The sequence below is a fragment of the Haemaphysalis longicornis genome, unplaced genomic scaffold (assembly GCF_048455015.1).
Source record: "Haemaphysalis longicornis isolate Haplotype H1 unplaced genomic scaffold, Haemaphysalis longicornis Haplotype H1 scaffold_154, whole genome shotgun sequence".
NCBI lineage: Eukaryota > Metazoa > Arthropoda > Arachnida > Ixodida > Ixodidae > Haemaphysalis > Haemaphysalis longicornis.
This window is the reverse complement of record NW_027526261.1, coordinates 212,073-228,524: the sequence shown is the minus strand read 5'-3', so window position 1 is coordinate 228,524 and position 16,452 is coordinate 212,073. Positions and strand designations below refer to the sequence as shown.

The 16,452-nt window shown below is 48.5% G+C and overlaps 1 protein-coding gene across 1 annotated transcript in view; it reads right to left on the bottom strand.

The window, feature by feature from the left end:
• Positions 1 to 16,452, bottom strand: part of LOC144166001 (uncharacterized) — a 159,428-nt gene that overhangs the window by 35,825 nt on the left and 107,151 nt on the right. Inside the window, exons 4-6 of the mRNA XM_077695671.1 lie at positions 7,820 to 8,057; positions 7,511 to 7,690; positions 6,055 to 6,234 (exon numbers count right to left, since the gene is read on the bottom strand). Of these exons, the coding sequence (XP_077551797.1) occupies positions 6,055 to 6,234; positions 7,511 to 7,690; positions 7,820 to 8,057 (598 nt within the window). The remainder of the gene's footprint in view (positions 1 to 6,054; positions 6,235 to 7,510; positions 7,691 to 7,819; positions 8,058 to 16,452) is intronic.

Below are 16,452 nucleotides of genomic sequence, written 5' to 3'. Positions count from 1 at the left end.
CCATCCCCTGCCCTTCGCGATACCAACTTTCTGGCCCTCTTGAAGAATCTGGCTGAGAATCAAGTGCCTCGTACGAGTCCTCTCTCTGATCTCAGCGAGCAGGGCAAACCAGCAACTGCGACACCCAATTTCTTGGGTGAGGCGTTTACGAACTCCTGTTGCGCGCTTCCCGTTAACGGCATAAATATCCCAGAATATAAACACCCCCGAGAGTGACGGAGTCGCCCAGATAGACAAACTGCTAAGGCAGCCAAGATCTAATCGGAAGGCGCGGGTTCGGTTCCCACTCTCGACGCCTGTCTTTGCTCCGTTTCTTTCCTACATAAATTTAAAAAATATAATGTTAATTCACTAACCATAGTAAAGCAAACAGCCTAACCATTCCCCTATGCCTCCCTTGGCGTTGTAGCCTGCCGGCTTTCATTTCTGTATTTCCTCAACGAGGCTCTCATTCCTAACCATATTATTCTGCAAATGTGATAGCGAGTGCCTCGGTTCCCGTGGCGTAGGATGGCCAGGGCCTTCCTATGCGAACAAGGCGGCGAATAAGACGGCCAACTTATCCGCGCGCTTGTTTCGGTGCCAGGCAAACGACGTATTTCCTATGGAGCGCATGAGCCCTCTACTTCGCTGCGTAGGCTGGCCAAGGTCTCCCTACGCGAATAAGGTGGCGAATACGTCGGCCACCTTATCCGCGCGCTTGTTTCAGTTTCGGGTTTACGAGCGCACGAGTCGTATTTGAGAACTTATTCCCCGGCTTTTCGCGTTCGGGCTAACGACCTGTGGGCGCCTCTACGGAATTCGCGGTCATGGTCAATGAGAGGATCCGTGCTCTCTCTGTCGGCAGCCAATAGTCCACCGGTGGAGCAGCCACACGTGTTTACGCTCTCGACATCACGAAGCCCGTAAAATAGACCCAGGGAAGCGCGAAGCCTGGAAGCCCATCAGAGTACCGCAAGTCCTCCAAGATCTCGGAAGGCCCCGTTCACTTCATCGCGATATGCGACACGACCGACGCAAAGCGTGATGAACGCAAGCATTCACTTGTCAAAGACCGCCACGTTCCGGTGACTGTTGTCGAAGCAGACGACAAACTTGGAAAAGGCAAAGACGCGAAATACAAGAAGGAGCCCGTAACACACAGCTGTAAGGAAGATATAAACCGAGTTGAGAGGAATATCCCCCGAGAACAAAAAAATAAGGGGCTGCCCGGTTAATAATAACACGCTCTACACGTTTACAAATAGATATGCAGGTTTCATTCCAAATGACAGAGGCATATTCAAGCGGAGGAATATAAAGTGCCATAAAAAGTTTTAGGAACGAATGAGGGGACTGGAAGACTCGTAAAAAGCTGCATACAGCAAGCGAGCGGAGCGCCCGCCGTGTCAGTTGAGTGACACGAGGCGAGAAAGTTAAGGCGCTGTCGAAGAGCAGTCCGAGGTCTTTGATGTCGTAGACTCTAGAGAGAAAGCCGTCATAAATACTGTAGCGAAACAGAACAGGGTTCGTTTTTCGGGTATAAGACATGACTTTGTTTTCGCAGGATTAAGTAAGCAAAGGAGAATATATCTTGCTTTGCTACAGGGCATCGCAGCCGTCGATGGACTTTATATGTCTGAATATTTTGATGCCGTCAGCGTAGAGAAAAAAGGAATACTTTTTAATTGCGACTTACACATCGTTTATAAAAATGGAGAACAAGAGAGGGCCCAATACGGAGCCTTGGGGCACGCCGCTTGTTGATCCATACATAGAGGACGTCTGCCCATTAACGCTAACGAAACTGAACCGATTGCTTAGATAGCTTTCCAGCAAAGCCACGAGTGGCGTATCAATGCCCGGCTGCAAAAGCTTATCAAGTAACAACGCGTGGCAGACAACATCAAATGCTTTGCTCAGGTCACAGTAGACAACGTCCAACTGGCCTCGCTCAGAAAGTGCAGCGGAGGCCTGCTCCATGAAGCAGGCGAGATTAGTTGTTGTCGACCTCCCTGACATAAAACCATGTTGTTTACTTGTGATAAACTGCTGTACAGAACTTGACAATACCTTGTGCAGCGCTGCCTCAAAAAGCTTGTAGGCAGCACAAAGTAGAGAAACTGCTCTATAGTTTTTTTCATCAGATTTGGTGCCTGATTTGGAAATGGGGTGCACTCGATAAATTTTTCACTTACGAGGAAATGTTTGTGTTTAGACAGTGATTGAATATTGCAGTTAAAATAGGAACAAAAATGCTGCTGTATGTTTTTAAAATAGCGGGAGGCATTCCGTCAGGGCCACACGACAGCGACGGTTTCATGCGCCTTAGACTCTGAAGCACCAACTGCTCGTCCAATTGTAATAATCTAGAACCCTGTACATTATTCAACATGACGTTTATTTCACTGTCATCGCGCTGGCCATATGTAGTACTAAATTGCTGCGCAAAGTGGTTGGCAACATCACGAACGTCTTCCCCAGAGGAATCAACAAGACGGATTTGCTCATGTGAGTTATTGTTACGGGATCGAATATATTTCCTCAATGTTGCAGGCTGGGAATTAACGCTGCTCTCCACAGAATCTAGATAAGAGCGCTGGATAAGAGTGTACCGCTCATAAAGACTTTTACACATTTTACGGTAAGATCGGAAGTCTTCTTTCCATTCATCAAGCCCTGTTTCCTTACATTTCCTATGGCAGCGGTCTTTTAACTTAAAGGGACCCAGAAAAGCTTTGTGAAGGTGGCAATCAAATGCATTCAGGTGGTAGAACACATAACAGGGGATTTTTGAGCCAAGTGTGAGCCCCATACGTTGTACGGATAATTTGTAAACAATTTTGAAGATCGCCTTTCTCAGCCGATGAGCGCGCCACCGCAGCGAGCCGACCGCGGCTGACGCAACGCCGACCGCAACTGACGCAACGGCGATCGCGGCTGACGCAGCGGCGAGGCGCCCCCCTGATTCGGCCGATCGTCGGCAACGTCACTGCCATTGGCTTCCGGTTGTTCTTCCTCCTTCCTGCGTGATCCCGAGGCAAAGGCGGGTCTGCAGCGATATACGCGTGCCTATAGGCGCAGGAATGTAGCTAGCGGAGAACGGAACTCGAGCGTCGCGATGTCACATGGCTATTCCCAGTGTTTCCAGCTGCTTTGAAAGAAGCAGAGAGGGAGGAGGCATCGATCGGCAAGGGGGGAGAGGTACACTTAATTGCTTCTGGCGCAGCTAATACTGAATGTAGATCAATAATTCCAACGGCATTGCATCGCTATATTGGTACTACGCGACAATAAAAGCCTTTTGTAACTTTTACAAAAGGCTTTTCTGGGTCCCTTTAAGGGTGGTACGAAGTTCCTTAGAGAACCAAAAGGGGTGTTTTGAACGGCGTGGTTTGCACTTGGGTATAAACTGATTCATGCCGCTTTTGACCATGTCAGTGTACCGCTCCACCTGCGCATCGCAATCAGGGTGTTCTTGAATTTCAAACCAATCCCACGAAGAAAAAAAGGTATACAAGCCAATGTAATCACCGCGGGTGTAACAGTAGGGAGCGAATGCATTATTCTTCAGCGTAGCACTGCAACGCTCAATCGAGACTGGAGCAGAGACTAGAAAAGGAGGATGATGCTTGTCGGGTTTGAAAAAAGAGGTGTCAGACAACGATACTCGTGTGTTTTGAATGTCTGAAAAGCAAAGATCTAAGGTATTTTGAGAGTTGTTTTTTTATATTATTAACTTGCACCAAGGATGGGAAGTCTACGAAGTCTAAAATCATGCTGGATTTTTGCTGCACGTAATAATTATAGTGTTGATGGGTAAGATGTTCCCAATGTACACCCGGTGTATTGAAGTCGCCCAGAATGATATGCTGGTGATTAGGGTGTGATGAGCAAACTTCTTCTACAGATGTAAGGAGCTTTTTAAACGACGATAGGAACATCAGGTGGAATGTAAAACGCCCTTAGTAAAAGCTTCTCACCGCCAGTCAGACGAATGTCCAGCCAGACAGACTCGTTGTCGCCCTCAAGCTCATGACGCCGCATAGATTGAAAAGCGCTATCGACCGCCACTAACACCCCTCCTCCCTTTTGTTTCAACCCAAAAAAGTCCCTATCTTTACGGAAAACTTGGTAATTTTTTGGAAAATAATCGTAAGAGCTAATGTCATCAGAAAGCCAGGTTTCAGAAATAACAACAATCAGAAAATTTGAAGAAATTGCATTTGAAAAGAATTCAGTCGCTTTGGTGCGAAGGCCGCGCGCATTCTGATAATAGATGTCCACCCTTTCGCATCTTTTAGCCGTAATTTTGAGCATCGGTGGGACACAACATGTCGGCATGCAGCTTGCCACGGAAGGGTTTGTAAAGACAGCCCTTTGTCCACAAGAAAGGATCACCCAGACGATCCATGGAAGGAGACCTCGTCGACAATCACACAGAAAGAGGAGTACGTGGTATACTTAGTTTTCAGCCGCTGTCGGCATGCAGCTTGCCACGGAAGGGTTTGTAAAGACAGCCCTTTGGCCACAAGAAAGGATCACCCAGACGATCCATGGAAGGAGACCTCGTCGACAATCACACAGAAAGAGGAGTACGTGGTATACTTAGTTTTCAGCCGCTGGCAAGCCAGGGGTACGACGTGCACTGTCGACAGGTGCTCCGTCAGTTGCGCTGAGGTGGTGAAAGGGGACAGTTTTGACACAAAGATGTGCCTGGGACGTTTCGAACGCTGGACCACGGAGATGCGACACGAATCGGACGCACCCACACACGCCGCACGCCCGCTCCCTTTGTTTGTCAGGGCCGAGTCGTCGCAATGTTCCTCGGGGGACACAGCGGAGGTTGCCGGTGCTGGGGTCAGCTGCTCCGGCGTTGAAGGTGTTCCGTCTGTTTTCGCCACAGCAGCGGCAAACGATGCATGGAGCCCACGTTGCGGGGTAGGTGTTGGCGGCGCCCCATCAAGATCAGGTGTCGGGGGAAGGCAGGCGGCAGGCGGCCGGCGGAGGGGAGGCCGTTCGGGGGGGAAGGGACCGGCCCATGGTAGCCGCTCCCCTCGAAGGCTGCGAACTTCCGCCCGCAGCGAAGCAATTATGCCTGCCTGCCTGCTGGGCGAAAGCACGTGCGTTCTCCCTGCCCAGGCGGTCGTTGGCCTCCCTCAACTTTGCAACTTCGTCAGTCAAAAAAGAAAGTCCCTCGAGGGCGTTGAATAGCATTGCGCGGAGTTCGGCTGCGTCTCCGCCAAGGTCGCCCGGTTGGGGAGCGCCGTCCAGTTGTTGCGAACACGGGGAAATGCGCTGGCTTCTTTGCACGGCCTCGTCGCTAGGACTATCCGCAGCCTCAGTCGCCGAGGACGCGCAGAAATTACACAGAAAGGGACGCTCACCTGTCTTCAAAGCTTGCAGCTTCATGTCGGGCAGCTGAATACATTTGGAGTGCGCACGTTTTTTGCACGACGTGCAACGAAGAAACTCCTGTCTGCCGTAAAAAACAGCGTAGCACAGCACACAGACATCTGTACTGGGCGCCATCTTCGGCACCAAAATGGCGCCCAAGATGGCGCCAAGATAATAATAATATTATAATAATATAATAATAATAATAACGTTCGTGTGAACAGCAGGCCGAGGGACTTCTCAATAAAACTATAACCACTTAATTGACCAAAGATGACCAAATCCATTGCTTATCCCCGGAGTTTGTTATTCGGATTCATTCTCTGTCCTTGCTTTTAGTTCGTTTTTTGTAAGCGACTCTGTTAACGCATTGTCCACAGGGGATATAATGCCGATTACATCCGCATGTCATACGGACCACGGCACCAGTCACGGGACCCATCGATGTGGCGCAGTGGCAAATGGCGCACCTCACTCCGAACTGACGTCACCCGGCAGCGTCGGCACTGTTGCGAAGGCAGCACTCTCCACACGCTCTATCTACTCTGTTGTTAATTAAGTGAAGATCGAGAGCATGTGGAGCTCTCAATATGGCAGATAGACGCGGCTTCGCGGAGTGACGCGTAAATTTTGCTACATGGACCGTCTGCCGTACAAGCAATAAAAGCGTGCGCCTGCCTGTAGTTCTTGGCGAAGGTGACGCATCCAAGCAGTCGGTGCTCGGGTCCCACGTGCCGCGCGGTCAGGCTCCAAGAGGAGATGGCGCGCGACCTCTCGCGCCGCCGCCACGCCACAGCGCGCATGAACCGCTGAAGACCTGCCTCCTCCGTCATCTCCTCTTCGTCCTCGTCCATGTCACTGCATCCGGAAGAATAAGTGCGCGTCTCTATGTACACGCAGCTGAAGAGCAGTTTCAACCTGGAATCAAACTGTGAAAAAAGGTTACGGATGAGCTTCGCGCGCCGAAGCTACGCCGAAGCTGCGGCTGGGCTTCGCAGTTGGAATCTACAAAAATAATTCAAACCAGCTGGGATCCCTGGTGTGTGCCCAAATATTGACACAGGGGCGCTGTTGTTGTCTGCCTCCTTCCGGAAAACGGACATGGGAAATAAAACCCCTGAGATCATGATCAATATCTCGACGGCTAAGGCCCCGAGTCAAAGCAGTGGGAGAAAAAAAAAACAATCTTTCCTTTGTCACATCAAGAGAGGACAGTGCACGAAATGTGTTCCTGCCCACTGATATAACAGATGGCGATTTTGAGATGCCAGGAAGATTTAAAAAACCGCTAAATACTGTGCCCTTCAGCACTAATGCGGAAGAGAACAGCCTGAAGCCTCTTCGTCTCACAAAAAAAGAGCTGACGACACCATCCCCAGGTTGCATTCTTCGTAGAATTTATTCCATGTTTTTTTTTCACTAGTCCTTCTCTGGCCCCATTGTTCTCGGACTTGTTCTTCTCACTGCCATTTTTCGTAGAGCTCTCCCATAACTGAGTGAAAGTACTCCGGCAATGGGAAAGCAAGAGAAAACAACACTACGGCAATGAGCTTACAGTGAACTCTCCATACCTTGTTAGCACGTGAAGCTAGCGTGATTTTCCTCTGAGCGTAGCTTCGCTCCTTATACTCCCACAAGCAGATTGTAAGCGTGTCCTTGGAGAACAGAGCTAACGGGTCCCGTGCCGTACGTTTCTGTATACTCGCACGGTACATATCCAGGAATTCTACCCTGCAGCACTCCTCTTTCCGATGCATGACCTCTGATAGGGGAAAAATAACAAACATGTTCTGTCCTCTTCTAGAGCTAGCACATCAAGCGGAGCTCGTTATGGTCACTTCATTGTCCCTCCGTCGGGGGCATACTGCAGTCCTCTTTCGCTGGCTCTTTCAAGAGTGTTCCTGTCATTGGAACTATCCCATGGTATTCTTATCGACAATTATTAGTATAGTGGATTTCAAGGGCTTGCTAAAAGCCATTTCATTACCGCATCACTACTATATTTCGGCAGTTACGCGTACCCAGAATGCAGACGCTATCCTCAGTCGCACCCCTACCCACACCTGAGTCCCACCCATGGTTCCCACCCCTACCCAGGGGGGGTGGGGGAGGGGGTGCTGTAGCACTGCCGTACCTGCTGGCGTCCGAGAGGTCGCTGAAGACGTCCGAGAAGGGGTCCGTACGCGAAGACACGTCCCGGGCTGTTGCCGAGCACGTGCTGCCGCGGCCGCTGGTCGTGGACGTGTTGTCTCCCCCGCAAAGCGTCAGCTCCCCGGCGTCCTCGTCTGCGCTGCCCTCCACAGAGGCGGCTCGTCTGAATGAATGAATGAATGAATGAATGAATGAATGAATGAATGAATGAATGAATGAATGAATGAATTAGCATGTGGGTAGATGGGCGGGTGGGTGAGTGAGTCAGTGAGTCGAATTGATGCGTGCTCACATTGCCGACCAGGCAATCCAGACTCGGTCGTCCTTGTCGTCCCCGCCCGCGTCATCTCTTCCCTCCCCTTCGTCGATGCCCGGTTCGGCGTTGTCGTCCTCGGAACCTTGACCTTGTCCCTGAAGTGGCTCGCAGCCTCCGTTCGCAGTTCGGTCTAGTGGCACGATCTTCTGCCACGGCTTGGCCGGTACGGTCGGACGCTCCGTCTTCGTCGTCTCCACGGGATTGTTGTTGATCTCTGCGACACATGCACGAAATAAAAATGTCCATCTATCTTCTTGCTTCGCTGCAAATGTCGTCCAAGACGATAGTCATCTCCCACATTTTTATGAGTGCCGCTTGTCTTTCCTCTTTTTCAAAGAGAAAGGCCATGCCTCTCCTCTTTCCAGCAAACCCCTCATACAGAGTCCCCTCCCGTATCGCTTCTCCCACGATGATCACGGTGAACTATTACTCAAGTCAATTCAATTTTCCCGAGTTCCACTGCTCGCGTGCCATATACTAGAACCTTTCGTTACTGTTGGTCTTCGAATGCCGCCACGAGGTCTGGGTTCGGCGCGACCGCTTTTTCTATCTTTGGGCCAGAATACTGTTTTCGCCAGTATATTTTTTATTTCCTATAGCAAGAATTAAGCACTCATGTATGCTACATGAAGGAACATTGCAAATTCCAGCTATGTATTGATGTTTTGCCTCAACAATACCAAGTGTTTTTTTTTTGGGGGGGGGGAGGTAGGGGAGAAACAACATCCACAAGCTTGACGGGTATTGTCAGATTCAGTAGTTTGGAAAAGTTTTGCCTATTAAACCTCTGGACATATATGTGTGCGTGTGCGTGTGCGTGTACGAGTCCGTGAGCGTGTGTGCATATGCATCCGTGCGCTGGTATGGGTTTCCGTGTTCGCGAGCGTCCGTGTATGCGTGCGCGCGTGCGTGTGTGCGTGTGTGTGGTACGTGCGTACGTATCTGTGAGCGTGTGTTCGTGTGTCTGTGTGTGTTCGTGCGCGAGTGTGCGTGTGTGTGGGTGTACTAGTGCGTGCCAGTGTTTGCGGGCTTGGTGTGTATGTGCGCGCGTGTGTGTTCGCGTGTACGCTGAGCGTATGTGTGCGGGCGTGCGTGCGTGCGCGCTTATGTGCGTGTACGTGTGTGTGCGTGCACACGCGCATTCACACGCACCTGGCTACCACATCAAGCGTCAGATACAGTTATGGTGAAGTATAAATAACCCAGTAAGTGTCAGAGAACACAGTCGCCCAGACAGCCGTATACAGGTAAGGCATCCAAGATCAAATCGGAAGGCGTGGGTTCGGTCCCCACTCCGGTTGCGTGTTTCTTCTTCCTTTCTTCTTTTATAACTTACGTATACTTAACAACGTTAACTTCACTAACCTCGGTAGAAAAGCCGAACCAACAGAGACACACGAGAAAAACGTTAAAAATAAAAATAAAAGTTTACTGACGTTTCAGGAACAGGACTTCCTTTACCATTTTCGGACGGTTTGCCATTTTCCGTAATTGTATAACATTTTTCTTATTTTTTTAGTTTTTCAAAATATCGTTCGACCATTTACGACGTCCACTTACGTGATTACAGCAATTACAGGTGCAACTTTCCCGAAATCTGCAGTGTTGTGGAAATGGCGTGCAGTATACGTCTTGACATTCTCCATAATATTTAAATATTTTTCTTACTCCTTTGTGTTTCAGAATTTCTTTCGACCATTTATCTCCATTTACGTTGTTACAACGATTATATTTGGAACTTTCGCGAAATCTGCTTTATTGTGGAAATGCAGGGCAATAAACGGTTCGTCATTTTCCGTTTCATTTTATATTATTCTTATTTTCTAGTTTTTCAAAAGTTTGTTCAACCAATGATGTCCATTTACGCTATTGCAGCGATTAGAGGTGGAACTTTCCCGAAATCTGCATTATTTTGGAAATGGCGTGCAGTTTCTTTTCAAAATTTTCAAAATTTCCTTCAAAATTTTGGTAAATTGTCGCCATTTCCGTTATTATAACGATTGTAGGTGGAACTTTCGTGAACTCTGCATTATTGCTACAATGCAGGGCATTACACGTTTCACAATTTTCCGTATTTTTTTATGGTTTTGTTATCTTTATGTTTTTCAAGATTTCGTGTGACCATTTATCTCTATTTGACGCCATTAGAGCGATTAGAGGTGGAACTTCCGCGATTCCTGCTTTTCTGCGGAAATGCAAGACGTTACACGGTCGGGGCTGGAGGGGTACTCGGCAAAGAATGCTACGCATTAAAAGGAAGTAAAGATCATGTTTGCCGGAACGTTGGTTGCGCCTGCTGTTCTGGAGGCCGAACTTGTTGTTAACAACGATATGAATATTTGTGGGGGGGGACTCATTAGAGACTATTATTTATTAATTTTCCCCTCTATTTAAAATTAGAAGTCGTTTGAAGATCTTGAAAATGTTTTTGAGCGTGCCTACTAAAAATTTCCCCGCATTTCCCCGAGGGGAAGAATGTGAAAGTGCGAATGCACGAGTTGAATTTGCGCGGTTCGGTAATGTTCGCGAAAGAGAGATCACACACACACACACAACTACAAAGAAAGAAAGATGCATTTATTCACAGACACCTATTTGTGTTGTCGTTGTACTTGATTGCTAGAGCGGATCTCAGCTTTGAAATTTCGTGTCAGTACTCCTTTAAGCGGGTGCATTAGCCCTTCTCACGCCCGATTCCTGGCCAATCCCCCCCGTGGGTATGTGCCATGCACAGACACCTATTTGTGTTGTCGTTGTACTTGATTGCTAGAGCGGATCTCAGCTTTGAAATTTCGTGTCAGTACTCCTTTAAAGGGCCCCTGAGATGGGGTTTTGGGGGGGGTCGATGGTATCGGAGCTCAACGGCTATTTCTTGAACTAATCGTGACGTGTTAGTGCGCTCTCGATTTAATCAATTTTTTACGAGCGTAAAAACATCAGAAAGCTACAAAAAACATCTTTTGTGTGTGTGTGCGTTTACACAGTCGAACATATTTATTTTATACCGGAGTGTAAAGCACTTACACACCGGGCCAAACCGGGCTTGAGGCTCCCCCGTTCTTGGCGGAAGGATACAGTGAGGAGCAGCCGGGAGCAACCCGTGGGAGCGCCGAGCGCGAGTACGAGCGCGCGCCCGTGTTTCTTGTGCCATCGCTGTCGATCTGGTGTGGCTGTCGCACAGTAGCTCAGTTGTTGTTCCCGTTATGGGAAAAAAAAGATGCGCAGCCCCTGGCTGTAGCAACGACGACACCTGCCAAGATGTTTCGTTCCATCGCTTCCCATCCAGCCAAGAGCGGAAGCAAATGTGGATGGACGCGCTCGGACTTTCCAGCGAACCGTGTCGCTTGGTGTGCTCTGCGCACTTCGGGAGTACATCTTTTAGTGGATCGCCCGAAGCGTTGCAGGAATCGGGCTACAAACGGCGGCGGCTTCTTTGCGATGCTGTGCCCACCAGTTGCATGCCACCCAAACAGTTGTCCGCTGTCTGTGACGATGGACAACAGCGTGCTTGTGGTCAAGTAAGTTCTACGTACTTTTTTCTAGAAAATACCATTCTCGTGGTTCCCGACTGTTGCGTATTTTTTGCTGTATGCATGGTTGGCGATCGTATGACGAAAGCGTGTCTTCTAACAGCCCGCATACTTCGCCGCTCACTCCCAAGTGTCATGTACATGAACACGGGTGATTTTTTTTCGCAGTGTCTAAAGTGCCGTCCGAAGGCTCTTTAGCTGGGCCTTGCAGTGCCGTCCGACGGCTCTGCAAGCGTATGATCCCGTGCCGTGTGGCGGTCCGGCGCTTGAGCGGCTCCTGTACTATAGTGCCTAGAATATACATGTACGGAGCTTTCAGCACGCGGCCAGCGTGGCGCCTTCGATCATCAGTCGCCTTGAGATACCTATACGAAAAAAAAAAAAAGAAGTTTCTTACGGCGCATCATCCAGCTCAAGATCGGGCGCTCGCGGGTGGTTAGATAAGACGTGTATCCCTATGAGCAAGCGAGCAGAAACCAAGGTGCAATGTGAGCTGACCCAGTGGCTCGGGCGCTGGGAGTGTCGCGAGATGAGGCGGTGTTCGCACTTGCGACGAGAGATGATGCGACTGCATTTAGCTAGTGTAATTTAGCGGAGCTGCTACCCGGCCTGTACGACTTCCTTGGTGCTACAACCATTCGCAGTCGAAGAAAATATATGTTACTCGAATTCGCGACGAAAACAGGTAAAAATCACTCTAAAACCCATGCTACTAACCTAGCGAAAGCATTGCGGGTTGGGAGAGGAGTTGAAAATAACGAACTGAAGCATGTAGACACTTTTCAACATATTATTGCGGCAAGAAATACACACGTTTGCTTTCACGCCACAACACCTGTATCCCAGACTGCTAAGTTCGCTTCTTTTCACAGATGCAGTTCTGGCACCTTAGAACTCCACGGTGTTTACCATAGAGTTTCATACAATGAAACTCTGTTGGTGTTTACTACTCACCGATGGAGGTACCGAGAAGCTGCAAGTGTCGTGAGTCAGCCTACTGTCCTGCTATCATATACGACGATTACTTGCTTTCGCAATTCAAACATGTTTCTCTACACTGATGGGTCCCACGCCATTCGTCGCTCGACTAATACATGTGTACGCTAAAGCCACTGACCAAAGAACCAGAGTGCTCGGGACGCTGCTTGTCGGCCCAGCCCGCCTTTTGACATTGTAACGAAACAAACGTTTCGTTACCGGCTACGCCAGCCGACTCCGCAGCCATGATTCGCTATCTAGTTTTGCGATGTCGTCGTGTGACGAAAGACTTTGGTCCGAGAGCGAACGGCTCCGCCGTCGCAAAGCAACAAAAAGTGACGGCCGGCTCATTGCTTTGCGACGCCACGGGACGTGCTAAGTCGCCAGTGGGAATGTGCCTTAACCCGAGTGAGCGCAAATTGCGCCTTGATTTCGACTCGTTTGCTCACAGAGATACATTAACACAACGTCTTATATAACCACCCCCGAGCGTCCGATCTTGAGCTGGATGATGCGTCGTTAGAAACTTCTTTTCTAAGACGACTGAAGCTCGAAGGGCAGGCGCTGCGCTGGCCGCGTGCTGAAAGCTCCGTACAGGAGCCGCTGAAGCGTTGGGCCGGCTGGACGGCACGGGAGCATACGCTTGCACAGCCGTCGGACGGCACTGCAAGGCCCAGCTAAAGAGCCGTCGGACGGCACTCTAGACACTGCTTTTTTTTACTACGCTCTAGAACACCTGACGCAAACAATTTGTTGGTTGAAATTGTAGTGTCGTTCACAGACTGCAGGTGACTTGTTTCATTTAGAATGTCTCCTTCTGTACTTGCGACCTACAGAACCACACTGTATGCAACTTTTATGCGTAGTATGTGGCATGCGCTTTCCTAATCGCCCAACTGATATGAAACACACTTTTTCATTGCCACGGTTTTGCGTAGCGGTTCTTCGCTTCTGTGTCATAGTGGCACGGATGTGGTTGCTCATATCCGCTCGTTTCTTTTTTTTTCCCTACCATTACTTCTAATGGTTCGTTATTTCAGGACTTTCGCAGCCCTGCAATAAGCCCATACTTCCGGAAGCATTCAGTCACGTCTTACTAGCCTTGCTATTAATTGGATTAGGTTGGTGGCATTCAACCATGTGATTGCACTAGCATATTGTGTGGTGTTGCGTTGAGTGACGTATGACAGCTAACCTTTTTTACCGATTTGACTTGGGGGGAGGGGGGATTGCAGCGTCATGGGGATGATGCGGTAGCTGCAGCCTATCTCTACACACTCCAAAGTGTGTAAAGAACTCTTGCTTGCAACTGTTAAATTTCGTGCTTAGCTGGGCAAAATTCCCTACCTTCAATTTCTCCACATTGAACCGGTTTGACTATGCTGTAAACAGACTATGTGTTTGTAATTCAGGGTGTTCCTGCTGAACTCCAGCAAGAGGAGCCATGTAGCACTGCAGAACCTGTGGGTGATGAAGTGGGACTATCGCAACCCTCCAACCTTTCCCTGGTAAGGCGACAGGAACGGTATTCTCAAATTGTACACGCCTATGCTAGGAAGTGGGCATGATACCCGCCTTGATGGCTCAGTGGCTAAGGCATTGTGCTGCTGAGTCCAAGGATGCGGGTTCGATCCCGGTTGTGACAACCGCTTTTCATATGGGCATGAAAAGCCAAATCCCTGCCCATATGTTGAGATTTCACCTAAGGTTACATATCCTTAAAAGCCCTGTACTATGATGCACCTCATTGCCAGGAGCTTCAGTGTGTAGGACCCTCAGAATTAAAATTTTCTTTTCCTTTTCTTTTTCTTAACTGGGTATGCGCTTACACCTTTCACTTACAACTGCCATATACAAATCACAAAAAAGTCAGTAGGCAGTCTGAGAATTAATTTGTTGCACGAAATATGACAGTGCTAAATGACAACAGAAGTAACACCATTGCAGAGCACATTTTAAAAGCAACTGCCCTTATTTGAGGAAAATGCCACTGGTATTATTAGTCACTTAAACTTCTGAAAAGAATTACCCCCTTTTAGTCAACTGCTTGGAGTCTTTAATCATCGTAACTGGAATGTGGCTTTTTTGTTTGCATCACAGACTGCTGCAGATGTTGATGGACAGCCCTCAAGATTGCCAGCTGTCAGCCATAGCTCTGGACTGCAATTCAGCTTCAGTGATGGAGGAAGCTTGCTATTGCATGAGGTATGTGATATTACCTCACAGGCAAATATGTGTAAATTCCATTACTGAGCTAATCTCAATGCTTTTTGCACTTTTTGTTATTTCAATTGTAGTGTGGACAAAGTGGTTCCTGCACCAGTCTACACATCATGACACAAGATGCTGCAACACAGACGGACGCAGATCCTATCAGGGCATCTAAAGGTAACAAAAAAATTCCTGTACGATTTTCATGAGCACTTCACCAGGTGCATGTGCAGTATGTCTAATGAAAAGTCGGGCAGTCAGCGTGCAGTCCAATAGACTGGACATCCAGGTATAATAGACTTAATCTTTGGTTAGTTTGGTGTGCGCGCATTCTGAAGGAAATGACACTCATGGTTACTGGCCCTACTTATAAAAAACTGTTGGTTGCAGTGGAATCAATTCAGGGTGAAGATTTGCACTAAGGCGTTGCGCTGCTGAGCACGAGGCCGCGGGTTCGATTCCTGGCCACGGCGGCCGCTTTTCTGATGGAGGCGAAAAGCAAAAACGCCCGCGTGCACGAGATTTCGGCGCACGTTAAAGATCCCCAGGTGGTCAAAATTAATCCGGAGCCCTCCATTACGGCACGCCTCATCGCCTGCGTTGCGTCGGCGCATTATACCCTAAAGTCAACCAATCAGCGAAGATTTGCAGGAGGCCTTGGTGCCACCATGTGGTGAATTACTTATGCATATACAGGAGAAAATGTGCCCACCTTGGCACCAGTATTGCTGATCTTGTGGCCCAGAGCCGTGGGAAGCACTTTTTTAGGCTGAGAGAAACACACTTCCTGTTGTCCTTTTTGTAGGTGTTGTAATAACCCAGATTTAAAAATGCAGGATTGGCTTGAAAAAAAATGCATTTTTTTCTGAGGCTTCTCCAAAGTAATAACCGCTATGGAGAGTCTTGCGTTAACGTTTGATGATATTTACTTTAACAATAAAAACTTTACAAAGTAACACTTATTGGTAACTTCAACTGGCATAAACTGTTATAGCATTGAAAATTGAGCTAGTGGGTATACTTCCATAATAACAGTGCCACGGTGTAATTACTAATGTAACTATTGTAGTATGACTGATGGATGGACGTGTTAGTATATTTTGACATCCTTGAGGCACAGTTGAAGCAGATAAAAATGCCGCTTTTTTGAAAGCCTGATGTCTGTTAGCAAGAATTGGCTATGTAATCGTCTTACATCTGGCATATTTTTTTGACAGCTGTGCAGGCAAGTTTTGGGGCCAAAATGCTCACGAGCAGGGCCACTCAGACGACATCTGAAGACATCCTTGACTGCCATAAGCCAGCAGCTGAGCAAGCAGGAACCGCAGCAGGGGCAGCAAGCACAGAGTCGTGCTTTTTGCCGTCCCCTTCACGATGCTCAACACCCCTTCCAAGTGGAAAGGGAGAAGAGTTGGACAGTACCTTCCAGCCCTCCCTTGATGATTCAGTGCTGTAAGGCACTATTTCTGAATGTAACAAATGCCACAGCTTAGGGTCTAGTAGCATGTACATGATGAAACAACTTGGAAGAAACAAAAAGGATAAGTTCTGTCTTTCAACTTATTTTTAGTCCCAGCTTTAGTCTACCCTAGCTTTAGTCCCAGTCTTTTGCGCAGCTCACCACCATGCAAGCTCACTAACTTGCCAAATTACCCACCGTACTCAATAAGAAAGTGATGTGCTTCTTGCAAGCGCTACACATCACTCCCCCAAACCATTGAGGTCAAACATCTGCCAATAGAAGTATTTTATGCTTGTTTCTCTGCAGGCATGAGCAGTCTTTTGCAGTGCCTACGGCTCCAGCAAAGATGTTCCTTGTAGCAGAACGGGAGCTACTGAAGCTGTTTCAGCGTTGTGGGTGTTGCGGGCGGCGGTGTGACGTGGAGACCA